The sequence below is a fragment of the Cydia amplana genome, chromosome 20 (genome assembly GCF_948474715.1).
Source record: "Cydia amplana chromosome 20, ilCydAmpl1.1, whole genome shotgun sequence".
In the NCBI taxonomy this organism is placed as follows: domain Eukaryota; kingdom Metazoa; phylum Arthropoda; class Insecta; order Lepidoptera; family Tortricidae; genus Cydia; species Cydia amplana.
Genome location: NC_086088.1, coordinates 11,778,408 through 11,795,312, shown reverse-complemented (window position 1 = coordinate 11,795,312; position 16,905 = coordinate 11,778,408). Strand labels below are relative to the sequence as shown.

General features: G+C 36.1%; 2 protein-coding genes across 4 annotated transcripts in view; one reads left to right on the top strand and one right to left on the bottom strand.

Moving 5' to 3' along the window:
• The window catches only part of LOC134657522 (small ribosomal subunit protein bS18m), a 268,775-nt gene that overhangs the window by 48,556 nt on the left and 203,314 nt on the right, over positions 1-16,905 (bottom strand). The gene's annotated exons all lie outside the window — the stretch shown is intronic.
• Positions 1-16,905, top strand: part of LOC134657440 (ABC transporter G family member 23) — a 134,860-nt gene that overhangs the window by 31,272 nt on the left and 86,683 nt on the right. The window contains exon 1 of one of the 3 annotated variants that reach the window (XM_063512993.1): positions 16,015-16,196. The exons of the other annotated variants lie outside the window; for them this stretch is intronic. Within the exon in view, the coding sequence (XP_063369063.1) occupies positions 16,186-16,196 (11 nt within the window). The 5' untranslated portion in view covers positions 16,015-16,185. Of the gene's footprint in view, positions 1-16,014; positions 16,197-16,905 lie in introns of those variants that run through there. 3 annotated transcript variants of the gene reach the window in all.

The following is a 16,905-nucleotide window of genomic DNA, read 5'->3' as shown; positions in this document are numbered from 1 at the left end:
CACGGCCAACATGTCTTGCTAAATTTGATTACCTATTAGATTAGACAATAAGTTAATACTTAACCTAGAATAAGTTAGTACATCCTAACCCAGAATTTAGGTATTGTTTGTATTGATATCTTTTTGTACCATCAACCTATCATGTTTTGGCAATAAAGTGATTTCATTTCATTTCATTTCATTTCAAATATTGACAGAAACCATTAGTTTTTCCACAAATTTCCACCATTACCGCAAAGCGTAATCCACATGATCATCGTAACCGCTCGTTAGTGCAACTGGCTCCTAACCGCCGGTTACCCAGCCGTTAGTTACGCCACTTGGGCTGAAGCCAATTCGATCGTACATTTTTATATCTAAAATCTAAATGATGTCATTTTGCTATCATTTGCACGTGCATTTCGCTCGTAAATTGACATATGTACTAGCGACCACGGCTTTACACGGGTTAACAAATTATACACAATCATTCCTCAAGAATCACTCTATCGATTATCGATAGGTGAAGACCGCATGAAAATCGGTTCAGCAGTTTTAGAGTTTATCGCGAACATACAGACACAAACACACAAACAGACAGACTCGCCGGAGGACTTTGTTTTGGTGTAGTGACTAGCGACCCGCCCCGTCTTCGCACGGGTTAACAAATTATACACAAACATTCCTCAAGAATCACTCTATCGATAGGTGAAAACCGCATGAAAATCCGTTCAGCAGTTTTTGAGTTTATCGCGAACAAACAAACACACAACAGACAGACGCGGCGGGGGACTTTGTTTTATAAGGTGTAGTGATGTGATAGTGATTGGCGCGAGCGAGACGCAAGGGCGAATGATAACATAATGACATCATTTAGATATCTTTGATGTCAAAATATACGTTTGAATTGGCCTTTGACGAACGCCTAGACAAGAGCCATGATTTCTAATTGAAGGAAAGTGTTTTGTGTGTTACAATGAACTTGCTCGTAAAACTTAATGGTCGTGCGGTACTTGGTTAGTTAATAAAAAGTGCGATGAAGTTTGACAAAACAGCGTTTTTCTTTTCTAGAATCAATTTAAAAGTGGAAAAATTATCACACTTGCGAAAAAAAAATTAAATTTTAAGCGAAATACGATCAAAACGTAATTATATTGCGCATATTCATGGCTCTGATTGTATATCTCTTCGTCTACGACTTGTTATGTCACGTTTAATCGTACGACTTTTAATGGCACACTTACCTAACCTCTATATTAGAAATGTCATTTGCGATTCTTCCGTGCGATGATAATAGTAAAAAACTCTGCTTATTTGGGGCATTATCAATGAAAAGGGACCTTATTGTCGATGGCGCTTACGCCGCACAGCGTTGCGCGGCATTGTAGTCATATCGGAGTATCGTTAATAATAATAATGGCGTAAGCGCCATCGACAATAAGGTCCCTTTTCATAAATAACGTCACATTGATAGGAAATCCGATGCATCAACTAAACGCTACAACAATGCTTCACGATCGCGTTATAAACTAAAAACTGTATTCAGTAAATTACTCAAGTAAAACTCAAGTCTAACACAATCGGATAAAGTTTAAAATCGCTTGGGAATACTAGCGCGGTATAACGTTTCGTTTCTGCAAAAATACGTTTCCGCGGGAAACCGTTCCCGCATTTTTTGAAAACAAAGATGGCAGGTAATTGCGTTTCGTTGCGTCACATGTATAATGTGTATCACTCCTTGGCTTACATGTGTAGTCGTTTGTCACGATTGTCGTTTTATTTTAGCATTTTAATTTGATCCGAATTGACGCTTTCCGTCCATTGAATTTAATTCAGTTTGTTTTATTTTTATTTTTGTAAGGTCAAAAAAACAATTATAAAGTAATATGGCAATTAAAAAGGTCCTTGAAGTAAATGTCGAATTGAAAGCACTTAAATACCTATGCGGGGATGTTTTAAAGTAGTTTTTCCTTTTTTGGTATAGACAGTGTATGATTATCATGATGGATGGTTAAAATTTAACAGGGGACACATCCTTCTTAATTAAATTGGATGATAATGTGCCCACTTTAAGTATATGTACTTATACAATCAAAAGTGACCATCTTAAAACTTCTTATAAGAGCAATAGTTTCTGGCGACTTTGTATGCGTTAAATGATGATGATTATTGATAAAGACTATCATATAGGTATCTTCTTTGGGCATTAAACGACCTTCCAAATCTCATCTAAATTGGTTCAGCGGTTGAAGCGTGAAGAGATAACAGACAGACATAGTTACTAGGTACCGCATTTATAATATTAGTTAGGGTCCATAATAATTGATTGTGCTAATGTAATGTTACGCAAAACTCACTTCGCATGATTGTTATTATGCTGAAACTATTCAAATTTTTAAAAAACTATAAAACAAACTTAACCTAACCTACCTTATTCTACACAACCTATGCAAAACATTTTCGAAAATACTTTCTGTTTCAGCTTTAGAAAAATTATGCGAAAAGAGTTTTATGCGTAACATTACATTAGGACAATTAATTATTATGTGACGAGATAGGTACCGGTTCCTCCCACCCCATTTGACCTTACTCGTAGGTGCTTCGTTTTTAGGTCAATGTTTTTATGATTTTTTAGCATGGGACCTAAATAACAGGTTGAAGGCTAATGGCGTTATTCATAAACGGCTGCTAACTTAATCAGTTGATGATCGTCGTGTGTCCCTATCTGTCGTTATGCCATAGAGAGGGACAAACGACGATCATCAGCTGATTAACTTAGCGTTTAATCACGCCGTAATAAAACTTTATAAACAATACCAGTGAACAAGGATGTAAAAAACAAAAAAAAACGCCTCTTTCGGTTAAACCCAATCCCTAATTTATTACGTAATTTGGACCAGGGGGCCGATTTTAGAATCTCGACCATTCGATTTCGTCACTCGAAAATCAGTGAAAAACGATGAAATGCTATTTTTGAAATTCTACTGATAGAATTTGAGAATCGAGTGGTATTGACCACTCGTATTCAATTCTATCAGTAGAAAGTAGGAATCCACAATTTTAGTCACATATTTGTACGAGTATTATATGCCGCCAATAAAAAAATATCTTAAAGGAATTAATTTATTAGATTTTATGTGTTTATTAGATTAGCTAGTTTTTGATTGAAATATAAATATTTTTTAAGTGCTTACCATCGAAAGTCAATCACTACACGGTCGAATGGTGACTTTCAAAAATAGGTATTATTAGGATCATGCGAAAAAAATCGTGACAAATTTTCGTATACAAGTATTTTCGACCACTCGCTTTTAAATTCGAACGTTCGAAATTCAAAAATCGGCCCCCTGCTTGTTGTTTTTGAAAATAAAAAAATATGGGGCATTATCTATGAAAAGGGACCTTATTGTCGATGGCGCTTACGCCGCACAGCGTTGCGCGGCATTGTAGTTATATCGGAGTATCGTTAATAGTGCCGTAAGCGCCATCGACAATAAGGTCCCTTTTCATAGATAAGATCACATATTCATTTTAAATCATAACATAAACACGCCAATGAATCGAACGGTATTTTACCCTTAAGGTGACATTCTGATGTCTACTGCGCACGCACTCTAACGCCTTGACAATAGAAGCGTGTTGAGATATTTGTGAGCGCCCTGGCCGCTCCGATATATCTGATGGCAACTGTGATATTAATGCTGACTGCCTATTCTATTCAGAATTCAGACTATACCTGTCTTCCTATGCCTGTATCATTAAAAGGTTAGTTAACGATGTTTATATGCAATGCATGAATATTCATAGTATATGTTTATGGTAACGGCGCCAATCATGAGACATTTTAACCTTTTGACCGTCAAAGACGTCAACTGACGCGCGCGGATACAACCTATCAACCTTCGTATATTATAACAAGTTTCATGATGAGGTGCCGCTATGTGAGTCAAAAAAATATATATCCTATTCGTCTTTCATGTTACCAATAAGACGACTAAGATACTATAGTTATAGTTAAGAATATCACTGTATTTTTATTAAATAAATAAAATATAAGAAATGTTTACGACAATTACGACGTGTTTTATATTGCAATAGGTTTCAACAATAACTGCTTAATGAAGACTATATTTTTTTCTCCAGTCATCCATCCATCTCAGTTACGAGTAGTATGGCGCCATTTTTTTTAAACAGTAGTCTTGTTTAAGGATGACTCACGCTAGACCGGGCCGTGCCCGGGCCGAGACGTCCGACATGTCAATTTCTATGACGGCTGATCGCTGATCACGTGGTGCTTTCCATAGAAAACGAAGCGCCGGAAGCTCCGGCCCGGTCCGGTCTAGCGTGAGTCATCCTTTATGGTTACCTAATTACTAACAGTGTTTAAAGACTGATGTAAAAAAATACTTTTCACCTCAGCAGCTCGAACAAGGGTACTTTGCTACTTAAAAACAGTGAGTAAAATCGCATTTTGCTCACTGAGAGAGACAAAATGAGCAAAATGCGATTTTGCTCACTGTTTTTAAGTAGCAAAGTACCCTTGTTCGAGCTGCTGAGGTGAAAACTTAATTGTTGGTATATCTTAAGAAAACATGAGTGAAGTGATGAAGAAGGAATACATTTTTCGGGTTCTCTAATATGTTCTCACTGCTGAGGTGAAAAGTTTTGTGAACTACACGAGATCAAAGTTATTTACATCTCGTGCGCTTTTGAGTCCCTTACTACGCTCAAGATTCTAAATTAGATTCACGAGCGTTTCGCTTGCACGGGACTCAAAATAAGCACTCGAAGAAATATCAAACTTTGATCTCTTGTTGTACAAATAACTATTGCGGGGTTACATTTGTGGCAGAATATAGTATATAAGTGCATGCGTATACATTATGTATTCAAGTGAATAAATCATTCATTCATTCATCCGTCTCATTTTTTTACGATACAGGAGGCAAACGAGCGGACGAATCGCCCCAGAGGGGTTGCAAGTGCGTTACCGGAATTTAAGATGGGACGATCTTTTCTTGAGGGTTTGAAAGTGCATTATTGGAACGTCCATTATAGGTGTGTTTGCTATAATATGTAGTTTTTGCATATTAAGCAATACATTTAATTGATTCCATTAGATGCATAACGATTGACTTCTTGACAATCTAGCAAATATGACTATGAGTATTACAATTTATGTAAATTAATGATAAAGTGGATGCCGACGAAGAAGCGTGGGCGGGGCAGGCCCAGGCAGAGATGGCGGGACGACTTTGACGTCTTCCTTAACAGTTGGCCGGAAGAAGCGCTGAATCGGGAGTCATGGAGAACCAGGGCTATAACCGCGAAAATCGAAGTTCGTCAATTGAGGGCATTTTTTTCTGTCAATCACGTCTTAATGAGAGTAAAAGGGAAAGATCCCCGCAATTTGCGAATTTCGGTTTTCGCGGTAGACCCCAGGGGAGAGGCCTGTGCCCAGCAGTGGGACACACAAATAGGCTAAGGAAAAAATAATAATAAAGAAAACTTATAATTATAATGCTTTTATAGAATGCCAGTTTCCTGTTTTCAAATTTTAAATAGATAACCGTCTAGCGCCACTTGCCCACTAACCCAGGGTTAACCGGTTAAACCTGGAGCAAGGATCACCTGGAGTAACCGTCGTTACTAGTAGAATTTGACACTGGGTTTACGGTTTAACCGGTTAACCCCGGGATAGTGGGATGGTGCAAGTGGCCCTAAGCTAACTGTGCACCGACTTGAATGAAGGTGAGGAAGTGTCAATATAAACGTCATATTTTCATAGAAATTTTGCATTAATGATGACATTAAGGGGCCCACTGATTATCAGTCCGTCGGACGATATCGGCCTGTCAGTTAAAAGCAAAATTTGACAGCTCCGAGCAACTGACAGGCTTATATCGTTCGGCGAACTGGTAATCTGTGGGCCCCTTTAATGACAAGACAGTTGGAATCTTCCTGGACCTCGCAAAAGCTTTTGACACTGTCTCTACTTCCATTTTACTGCACAAGCTTGAATCACTAGGTATTAGAGGAACACAGCATAGATTAATCGCGAGCTACCTAGACGGACGTACTCAATGCGTAATAATAGAAAACATTATCAGTTCCGATTTAAAAAACACATTTTTTGGCTTGCCACAAGGAAGCGTTTTGGCTTCACCCTTTTTTTTAATTTATATTTGTGACGTTTACACAATAAAAGTGCAATGCGAACTACCTGCAAGTCGACATTCGGTTGTCAACTGTCATGGCGTGCGGACAGGTCGCAAAGCACATGACTGAGCAACTGAGTTTTATTTATCACCTTGTAATACAAGGGAACCTAGACGTCACAATGGCGACGAGGATAAAGAACGTAAGAAAAAGAAAAAAAAACCGATGTAGTTGCTAAGTAACCGACAATAAGTTATCAGTTTGAAATTTTGTTTTTTTAATCAAAGGGAGGGAGACGAATGACCCAAAATAGCACAGGTATGATTGACCCATGGTGGACTTAATTTATAGCTCTGAGCACATAAACATCTTTATAAGGTACACTTCTGGTATTTAAACTATATTATGGTCGAGAAAAGAACTATTTTTACGCTAATAGTATTACTATAGGGCACATTTCAACGTCTCATTCAGTTTAAATACTATTTAATGCTTTTACCTTTCCAAAAACGGGTCGGTGAACCGAAATTAAGCCAAATACGGTAAAATAAGTTAATATAAAATAGAAATAAAACTTTTATAGCGACTGTGAATTTAAGGAAGCGTATAAAACTATAATTAGGCTATACGTATAATAAATAAACTGTCGCGCATATTGCTGTGTAGTGCTGTATATGTCTGTTCACCGGTAATGTATTTGTTACTGTAGGTAACTAAGTATATCAACGTGGTACCGTCTGCGTTAACGTTTGTTGAAACAATATCTGGGTGCGACGTAGGTAGTTTATTATTAGCTCACAAAGGTATCAAAATGTATTAACGACAAATGCTTAATAATAGTTCACATAATAGGTTTAACACTTTTAACCAGAAGTTATCTACCTACCTAAATAAATAAAAAGTGTACGCTTTATTTAGCGTCAGACTCAATAAAAATCAACAGATCAGCTGCTATACATCTGCTACTTAGCTTACGTGTGCTACTTAGAGATGCATTTAAATTATTTAACCAAATCAGCATAATATTATCTGGGTCTTGTTTCTATAATGCAAAATAAAAAAATTGTAAACAAACTGATACTGTTGGTGAAATTTGTCGTAAAGCTTAAGCTTAATACGAGTATTCTCCAAAAAGGGAATAGCTTTAATATGGTTGTCAATTTTGTTGTGTTAATATTGCACTCACCCTCCTGGGGCCCAGCCATACAAGGAAAAAGTCTTGGCTATTGAAATCTGATCTATAATGTAGGATTCAGGGTTGATTTTGTTTTGTTTAAAATGGAACGAAGCAAAACAGATGCAACTCTGCTTCAATTAAACATTAGGTTGTGTCACTAAGGAGCAAAATGTCGTGATTACGGCGATGACGAACATTGAATCCTGAACGAAGCGAGGGATTCTAAAATGGAATACTGAGCGTAGTGAGGGATTCAAGTGTTAACGCCCAAAGTGAAAATAATTTTGCTACCATGTGACCCATACTGCTTACCACATCACATAATATATAAAGGAAAAAATAATAAAAATAAGCCTAGTCTAAAGAACCTAAAGAGTCTAAAGCGTATAAAGAGTCTAAACAGTCTAAACAGTCTAAAGAGTAAAGAAGCTAAATTGTCTTAATAGGCTAAATAGTCCAAATGGTCTAAATGGTCTAAATGGTCTAAATAGTCTAAATGGTCTAAATAGTCTAAATGGCCTAAATAGTCTGAATAGTCTAAAGAGTCTAAGGAGACTACAGAGTCAAAGTTAGAGTCTAAACTAAAGATTGTAAGAGTTTAAATAGTCTAAAGAGTCTATATATCTAAAGAGTCTAAAGTCTAAATGGTCTAAGAGTCTTGAGAGTCTGAAGAGTCTAGAGTCGTACAGTAGACAAAATTTTGTTGAAAATAATTATTAAAAAAAAAAACTTTCACCGAACTTAGAAAGTACCTACTACAGCTGATAGGACCGTGGGCCTTGGGAAGGTATGGTTAGGCTTAATAATTCTGCCGCGCCAGCAATGATTGCGCGGTGATCGATTGCATTTGGAAACTCATGAAATGCTTACCTTGTCCTCCTTAAATAAGATTCTTTATTTAAACGAGTTTTCAAATCCAAGTACCGCGGTTATGGTGGTGGGGCAGGGTTGCTGATACAGACTATGGTGTATTTAAAATAACTAACTACACATTGACACAACCTTGCCTGTGAATATGAAAACTAGCAAAGTCGAGTTTCAGAGACTGAAAAGGCGAACGTATTAATGTATAGAGGTCATGCAAGATACGAGTTCCGTATAAATAAATACAATTGGAGTAAAGACTCTGCGAGTGGAACCTAAGTCCGAATAAGGAAATACCATTGGAGTGAAAACTCCGCGAGTGCTGCATGAGATATCGGCCCATGTAGTGCAAATGATAAGTTCTTCAAAATTAAAAATAAATATATTTCAGGAAAAAAAATCCATAAAACATTGTTATGAAATGAAATTATTTATTTCCAGAAATAGTTTCCATATGTTACAATGAAATTATACTATTAAACTTAAATCTACAATGAATACTTAAATACTAATTAAAACTTAACATTAACTAGACCTAGGGGCGTGTCACACCAACCTCATGGTGACAGGTATGTGACTATAATTAACGCTAAGGAGTGAAACTCGGGTTATTGTCACAAAGACTCGTTGAACTTTAATGTATGTCTTGGGGTCCAATCCTATATGTGTCTACCTGTTCTGTTTGTTACACGTTAGGTTACTTCGATAATTTCTTAAGTATAGCAACTCGGTAGTTAGAAGGTACTTACCTAACGCACATGTTTCGTGCTTACTTACGGATAGTACCTGTTACAATGATGTCTTAATTGTCCGCTTCAGAATGTGCCTAAGTGTACGGAGTGTGCCTGCTAGCTGTGAGCACTCTTCCAAGTACGCACGGTTCAAAAGCTAGCGTAATGGACGTTTTTAAAGTTGCTGTCGACAAATTAGACGAATACTTTTCGCAAGAACAGAGTTGGTATGAACGATTCATGACTCGACTGATGCAACAAGAACTGGACTTTGAAAATTTCTAATCTAATAATAATAATAATAATAATAGTGATCTTGGACACGGCGCAGATAGTCCGCCGGTTCCTCTCTCTGCGGCCCTGACCACCGGTAGCTTGGGCCCTGCCCCGCTGCCGGCGGCACCCTAGGTTAGGTTTTTTTATAATGTGTTTATATGTATTTTTTATTGTTTTGTAAGTGTTTTTATATTTTACTTTTATATTCATATTGTAAAAAACCCTAGCTTAGAGAAGATAAATAAATATAGGTATAATAATAATAATAATTTATTTATTTCGGACAAACAAAAGTATCCATAGAGTGTTAGTAATACAAGCAAATATCTTAATCTAGTGTTAGTATTTTTACATTATATACATTTATGTTCGGCTAATTAATTTATAATATAGATACCTACCTACACTACTACAGCATAGCAGGTACCTACACTACAAATTGCGCTACACCTTTGATCTGCTCGGTCCAATGCTTTAGCATCGGACAATCATACCTATCAGCAATTTCTCTTAGAATGCTGTTGGGACTACACCTCACACGACTTAGTAATGAGACTATATTTTTACGTAATATAGTCTGAAAACCATCCGTGCGAGCTGTCACAAACATGCCCGATGCAGAGCACCTGCGAGGCAGTCCCATCAGCATTCTAAAAGCATTGTTATACTGTACGCGCAAGGCGTTGTAGGCTCGTTTCGTGTACCGGACCCACAGGCTGCTCGTGTACAAGGATTGACTAATATATTCCTAATGATTCTAATATACTTCAATGCGGAAAGGAATACGATCTTATTGACCAAATCGTTGAAAATTGAGCCTCCGCGGATCTAAAGGAAAATGTTGAATCTAGGGGTTTCAGTTACAATAAACAAGTGATTATGGGAAGAAATTTGATAAAATGTTAGGAGGCAACTGAAAGACTTTTGGGCAAACATAACAAACAGGTAGACAGGATTGCGATAATGGCGCCGCCTTCCTCTAAAAGATAAAATGTGCCGGCATGTGATAAATGTGTCTGCAAAGGCCAATTCAAAATGCAAAAGGCACTAGGACTAAATGAGTACCGATAAAAGTCGACGGGCCGACTAAATAAAAGTCCAAAAATTTAATAAATTACCTAAATCCAATCAACTACTTAATTTTAGTGCGAAAAGAACACATAATTCTATAAATTAACAATTAGATCAAAGGTTAATTAAAGGTAAATAAGTAGACGCTGGGTCTGTCAGAATACCACACACCGTGTAGGTATCTAAAGTAATTGCTGAAAAATAAAACAAAGTACCAATCAGTGGCGATGCGTGAAACCTTGCACTCCCACTGCGCTACTTTATATTGCCGACCAAAGTCGTAAACTTTTTAAAGATTTTTTACGTTTTTGCGAATCAAACATGCAATAGGTAGCTTATTAATCGCTTTATTATTACTTACTTAATTATACTACTTAATTTTACAGTGCATTGGTGTTAGCTGTAATGCTGTAAAATTTGATTTCAATAAATATCAATATCAATATCAATATATGACTTGTTCCTAATAGTGAAAACATACACATACGAACGTAGTAATCAAGTCCGTAAAACGGACGGCCAAGCGATGGCGTCAATATCGGACAATTACCCAGATAGAGATGAGTTTTAATTAAGTGTAATAAAAAGGCACGTTAGTGGGAAATTTATACTGTGTACGTATAAAAACGTAAGGACCAGACGTGATCTTGATTGCACCAAATTTTGAGGTTGAGACTAACAAAATCAAACAAACCTTGTAAATTGAGGTTGCAGATCGAGTCTCTCTATATTTTCAAGAGTACATATATATTATCAAAGAGTTATTTACTTAAGTCGTTGTTTAATTATCATATAGGTACTAAGTACCAAGTATGAACTAAAACTCAAAATGGCCTAGGGTTTTATTAAAGCAACGGAAAAATAATAAAAATAAATTTTCGTACAATGGACTCGGTGAAACCGTGTTCATGGTAATGAAATTCCATTGGTTCCTTGTAAAATATACATAATTAGAGTTAAACAATATATGCCACCATCAAGATAGGAAAATGAACATACACTGGTGCTAGATTTGCTCTATAATATATCTGTAAGTACTTAATTAAACCTAATGGAAGCAAAATGTCTATAAAAATAATAATATTAATGTGACCGTTTACTAGTCAAGGATAAAATCAGCTTACAATTAGTAAGCAGGTATTAATGTTGTCTTCATAACATAAATTTTATTATTCGTTGCATAAGTAACATTAAGTTGCTAGATTAACGTTAGAGTCGAGATACCATATTTGAATATAATTGATGTCTATATTGTATTCCAAGTATTGCGACCATAATTATTTCTTCAAGTGGCAGGAACCGGTTTCCGGACAATTTAAGTCATTTAGATCTGAAATTCGATTAATTAAAATAAAATCGAAATTCCAACAACTCAAATATGACATATGCCACTTGAAAGGTTATAGAACGATGATATAATAATATATCCAACGCAATTTATAATAATAACGGTCAATTATAATAATATGTAGGTACATCATTATCATTATACATGAGTAATATAAATCTATTTATATGCATAGAACTAGATCATTGTTGCTTAAATAACATACCTGTACACAAGTAAAAACTAAACAGTTTGTTGTGGTATGTGTTGTAACAAACAGTGTGGCATTCCTACCTACTTAACATTGGACCATTTATGAATACATATTATAAATTGCAATCTATCTATACATATAGGTATACTGTAAATATCAAACAAGCCAAGTAAAAGTGAGGCAATCAGTTGTTGCCAATAAATAATGTACAGGTTCAAGATGTTATTGGCAAGCGACCTGTAGGTTAGAATTTTATTGTAAACCATAGACTGGGAATCCTCTAGACGGAGTTAAGAGCAATTATTTCATGAAACCGATGCTGCCAAAAATACTGGGGTGCCGTGATTGGTCCGTTCAAAGACACGGACGTCACACAAAGACACTTTGACTCGAAGATGGAGTAAAACTACCGTATATTTGTGGCAGAGGGGCTAGCGCTACTATGCTCAGTCTAGAGGATGTCTTGTTTGTGTTGTAAACTCACTAAATAGGTATTAATTATGTGAAACATGTATGTAGCTTGTATGCTAATGAAAATACCTAGAAATGTGTAAGTTTCAAAAGAAAATATGTAGCAATTAAGGTTAATACTCGTAAGATAAACCTCCGAGTTATTATCAAAACTGCAAAAAGGAGGAGGAGGATATTGTAAAAGTAAAATAATAATAGTAGTAAAACACTTTATTGCGCTAAAAAAGTACTTAACAATAAGAGTATACAATAAATGTGTACAAAGGTGAACTTATCCCTTTAAGAAATCTCTTCCAGCTAACCATTAAGCAACTGAGAGAGATATTAGAAATAGTTGTAAATATTCGAAGGTTTGGTATTGTTGAAAAATGTTTATCGTTGAACTGTTGTAAAATGAATGTAATACATCCACACCTTGCCGAGTTCCTTTCGCCGGTTCTTCTCGGGTCTGTGGTTAACGCCGTTTCCAAACCTGTAGTAGTATGTCTGAATTAGAATCTTAATTAACGTAGATAAGTAAAATAAATAAAACATTATAAAAATGAAGAGACACACAATAAAAGTGCAATGCGAACTACCTGCAAGTCGACATTCGGTTGTCAACTGTCATGGCGTGCGGACAGGTCGCAAAGCACATGACTGAGCAACTGAGTTTTATTTATCACCTTGTAATACAAGGGAACCTAGACGTCACAATATTAATGACCTATGCAATCTAAAAATAGATAGTGGCAAAATCATTTCCTACGCAGATGACACTGCTCTACTTTGTTTGCAATGAGAAAGCGTGTGTAATATGAAGGGTTAGCTATGTATTGTAGATCTGACAAGCTCCTAAAAACTAAAAAGATACGTATCTCTACTAAATAAAATGTTATGATAAACAACTACATGTGTAAACCAATTTTTTTACACCACAGACGTACAATTCACACTGTTAGCAAACAATTGTAACTCTTATTGCAAAGATAAAAAAATATATTAGTGGTCAATAAAGTATTCTTTGTACGGAGATGTTAATTTTAATTGATGTTGTCCATTTATCAGCTCCGTAACGCTACGTAATGTTATTCAACTTGTGTAAAAAATGACAGGCTAAGGAACTTGGAATTTTCCCGTACGTATTTATTTATAGCTCCGATTGAGTTACAATATATCTACTTTATTTCATCTATAGTCCGTCAACACACGGACGTAACTGCCGCGAAGGTACCGTTGCCCAAGTACGCTCAAGGGGCGATTTTTGAATTTCGATCGCTCGATTACGTCACTCGAAAATCGGTGGAAAACAGCGAAATGCTAATTTAATGAAATACAAGAAATTGGGAATTGAGTGGTATTATGACCACTCGTTTTCAATTCTACTAGTAGAATTTAAATGCCTGGTAGTGGAAATATTATTGAACAAAATACACCAAATCGAGCGGTCGAAATTCAAAAATCAGCCCCCTGTACTTGTAGATTTGAAGATCTTATCGGTCCTGAAATGCCACAGGCGACAATTCATTCCATAGTTTAGCTGTGTAAGGCAGGACTGGAGATATGTACGTTTATCTTAGCGTTTCGTTTCGTTTTCTACAAACGATTGTCATATTGGCTAGGCCCTCTGTATGTAAAATGTAAAGTCGAAGCGTCTCTAACTCTCCAAGGTTGTTTTCCTTAAGGCCCAAATAAAACGAGTAAAATTTTTGGCGGCCCTTCCAATGCGTACTATTATCGCAGATAGCAGTTTTTTCTCTTTTTAAGCAGGCAATGACGTAATGCCACGCCCCGGATTTTGGGCCTCTGTACAACATGCGTGCCAAGTCATTATGGTCAAGTCAAGGACGGAATGAGTATAGATTTTTTTCTTATTTACTGACAAATTTGGTTTGCCAGACTATACTATTAGTACGGTACCAAGGGGGTTTTCTGTGGTATACATACATATCCATACTTAATATTATAAATGCGAAAGTATGTCTGTCTGTTACCTCTTCACGCTTAAACCGCTGCACCGATTTAGTTGAAATTTGGTATGGAGATAGATTGAGTCCCGGGGAAGGACGTAGGGTAGTTTTTATCCCAAAAATCACCCTTTAAGGGGTTGAAAAGGGGGGTGGAAGTTTGTATGGAGAATCGTTAAAAAGCAGATATTGGGTAAAAATAAGCTACCCAAATTACTAAGTCCACGCAGACGAAGTCGTGGGCAAAAGCTAGTATACAATAATTGCTCGATTAAAGGTATAAGATTAAAGGCGTATATGACTTAATTGCTTGTCTGGTAGGTGGCGCTGGCGTCCGAGGCAGTACTTTTCCGCCTCTCATTTATCGGTTGGTCAAAAGTTATTTTTGTCTCGAGTTCATTGAACGCAAGATCCTTCTTTTTTTAATACTTTCTTCCTTCTTAAATCAGGTTGTGTTTAAGGTCGGCGTAATAAGTTGGGAACTTTCAAGAACATTTCATGGACCTTGAGGGTCAACGCAGGCATATCTGAATTTCTGATCTCAACTCAATGTCTATGGGTTTGAATAAATTCAGTGTATTACCATGGAAATATCTCAAATAGAATGGGCAGGTTGTGAAGGACAAATATTATGAATGTAAGATAAATAAATATGTAGCTATAAATATTATAGGACAATTTAATACAGAGTCATTAGTTCTACAGTAAGCTCAATAAGGCTTGTGGGTACTAGACGATGAGATATATATAGTTACATATATATAAACACTTATATACATAGAAAACATCCATAACTCAGGAACAAATAGTTGAAATGAACACACAAATAAATTCCCCCAGGATTCGAACCCGCCGGAACGTTCGTAGAGTTCGTAGGCCGTCAAAAGATATATGTACTTATGTAATGTTACTTTCAAACTTCAGAAAAATGTTTATCTTGTATGAATCCAAATCCGATGACGTGGGTAAAATATTTTTTTAATGTAATAATTTAGCAAAGTTTCCAAGAAATACTTATGTTAAATTTTTGTATGTAAGTAACTTATTGTTAAACCAATACTTAATGAGTCATCTTATGACTTATGACGACTGTTGACGTTAAGTAAATCTTACGAGACCTGTTTGCGCGTACCTTGGACCTTTGCAAAAACGGTTTCCATTTTCATGTTGCATAAGAACACAAGATTTACAGCGACATAGAATGTAAAAATCTTTTTCAATTTTTTATTAGAATATACAATGTCAAATTCATGCTAACATACAGAGATATAGTTTGTCAAAGGACTGTCTCATTTCAGACAGAGAGAATCAAATCTTTGCCTTACACTAGTATTGGCACCCAAATGAAAAGGATGAGTATAGTTTTTTTTGTTCCTATTTACTGACAAATTGGTTTGACCAAGTATAATATTCATATTTAATTAAATATCTCATCTTGACTTGTTATGATACGAAATGATATGATACGAACACGAACATGATACGATTTTCCCAGTAGGTATAGGTACTTACCTATTTCTTGCACGCAACAATAAATTGTGACGTGTTTTTATCGTCGCATAAGCCTTAAACGACAGGATAATCTGAAAAAAGGCAATGTGAAAAAATCAACACACATTTCTTCTTCAACTAGCAATGTTTATAAATGACAGTTCCACTAAAACATCAAACAATAGCAAGCAATTAATAAACAGAATCAGGCCGCGTGGTTGGGGCAATGAAAAAACCCAGCGAATTATAACGTTGCCCAAACGGCTTGCGTCACTGTTGGCACACTGGCCACTTGCCTTCGCCAGTAAAAAAAAAACTAGCCATAGACAGTCAGCGAAGAAACGTGCGCGAATACGGACGTGAGCTGGCCGTCAAGACGAACGCGCGAAAATTATTCGAATTTTAAAATTTCAAATTATAGTGCTGTGCTCAGTGTTGTGTTGTGTGTGTGTTTATGATATAAGGAAGCTGACAGCATTATGCTTATAACGTGAGTTTTAGAATATACTATATTTTAATTAGTTATAGTGATTGTTAATTAATATTTATATTTATTTTAGTGCGTGCTGTGCAAAAAATATTTGAGCAACAATAGGGTTCGAGGACTATGATTTTTATAAATTATCATTTAAGTTAAAACAAACAGGATATTTGGCCAAACATATTTTTAAATATGTAGGTACAAAAAGGTACAGTGCATAAATAATTGGGTCAAATTTTAGACAATATACATATACTTACAGCTTTCATTTTTCAGATTTCTATCAAAGGTCGATGAAATTTCAATGACAAGTGCCGAATTGACCTTTAATAAATCTAAAAAAACTTTTTCATTTTGAAATCGATTGAAACTGAACCACTTCAACCATTTATCCACTCCAACCACGTTAAACATGCATGCATTCTTACTAAGCTGCCACTTTGGCAGAACCTTTGTTCGAAGTTAGCGCGGTCAGAGTATATATCTGAGCGCACGAGATGCTCACAAATACCTGAACACATTGTGAAGGCGTTAGTGTGTTAGATGCTTCACAGATTGACCAACACAGGAAGGATGAATAGATTGCTCACGTCACAATTAACTAGTCTCCTGCGTTATTGCGATAGAATCCGACCGACGTCGACTCGTTTCATAAAAACCCGATACACGATCACGATACGATCGATTGTTACACTGATGTTATTAGCGAGGAAGCTGC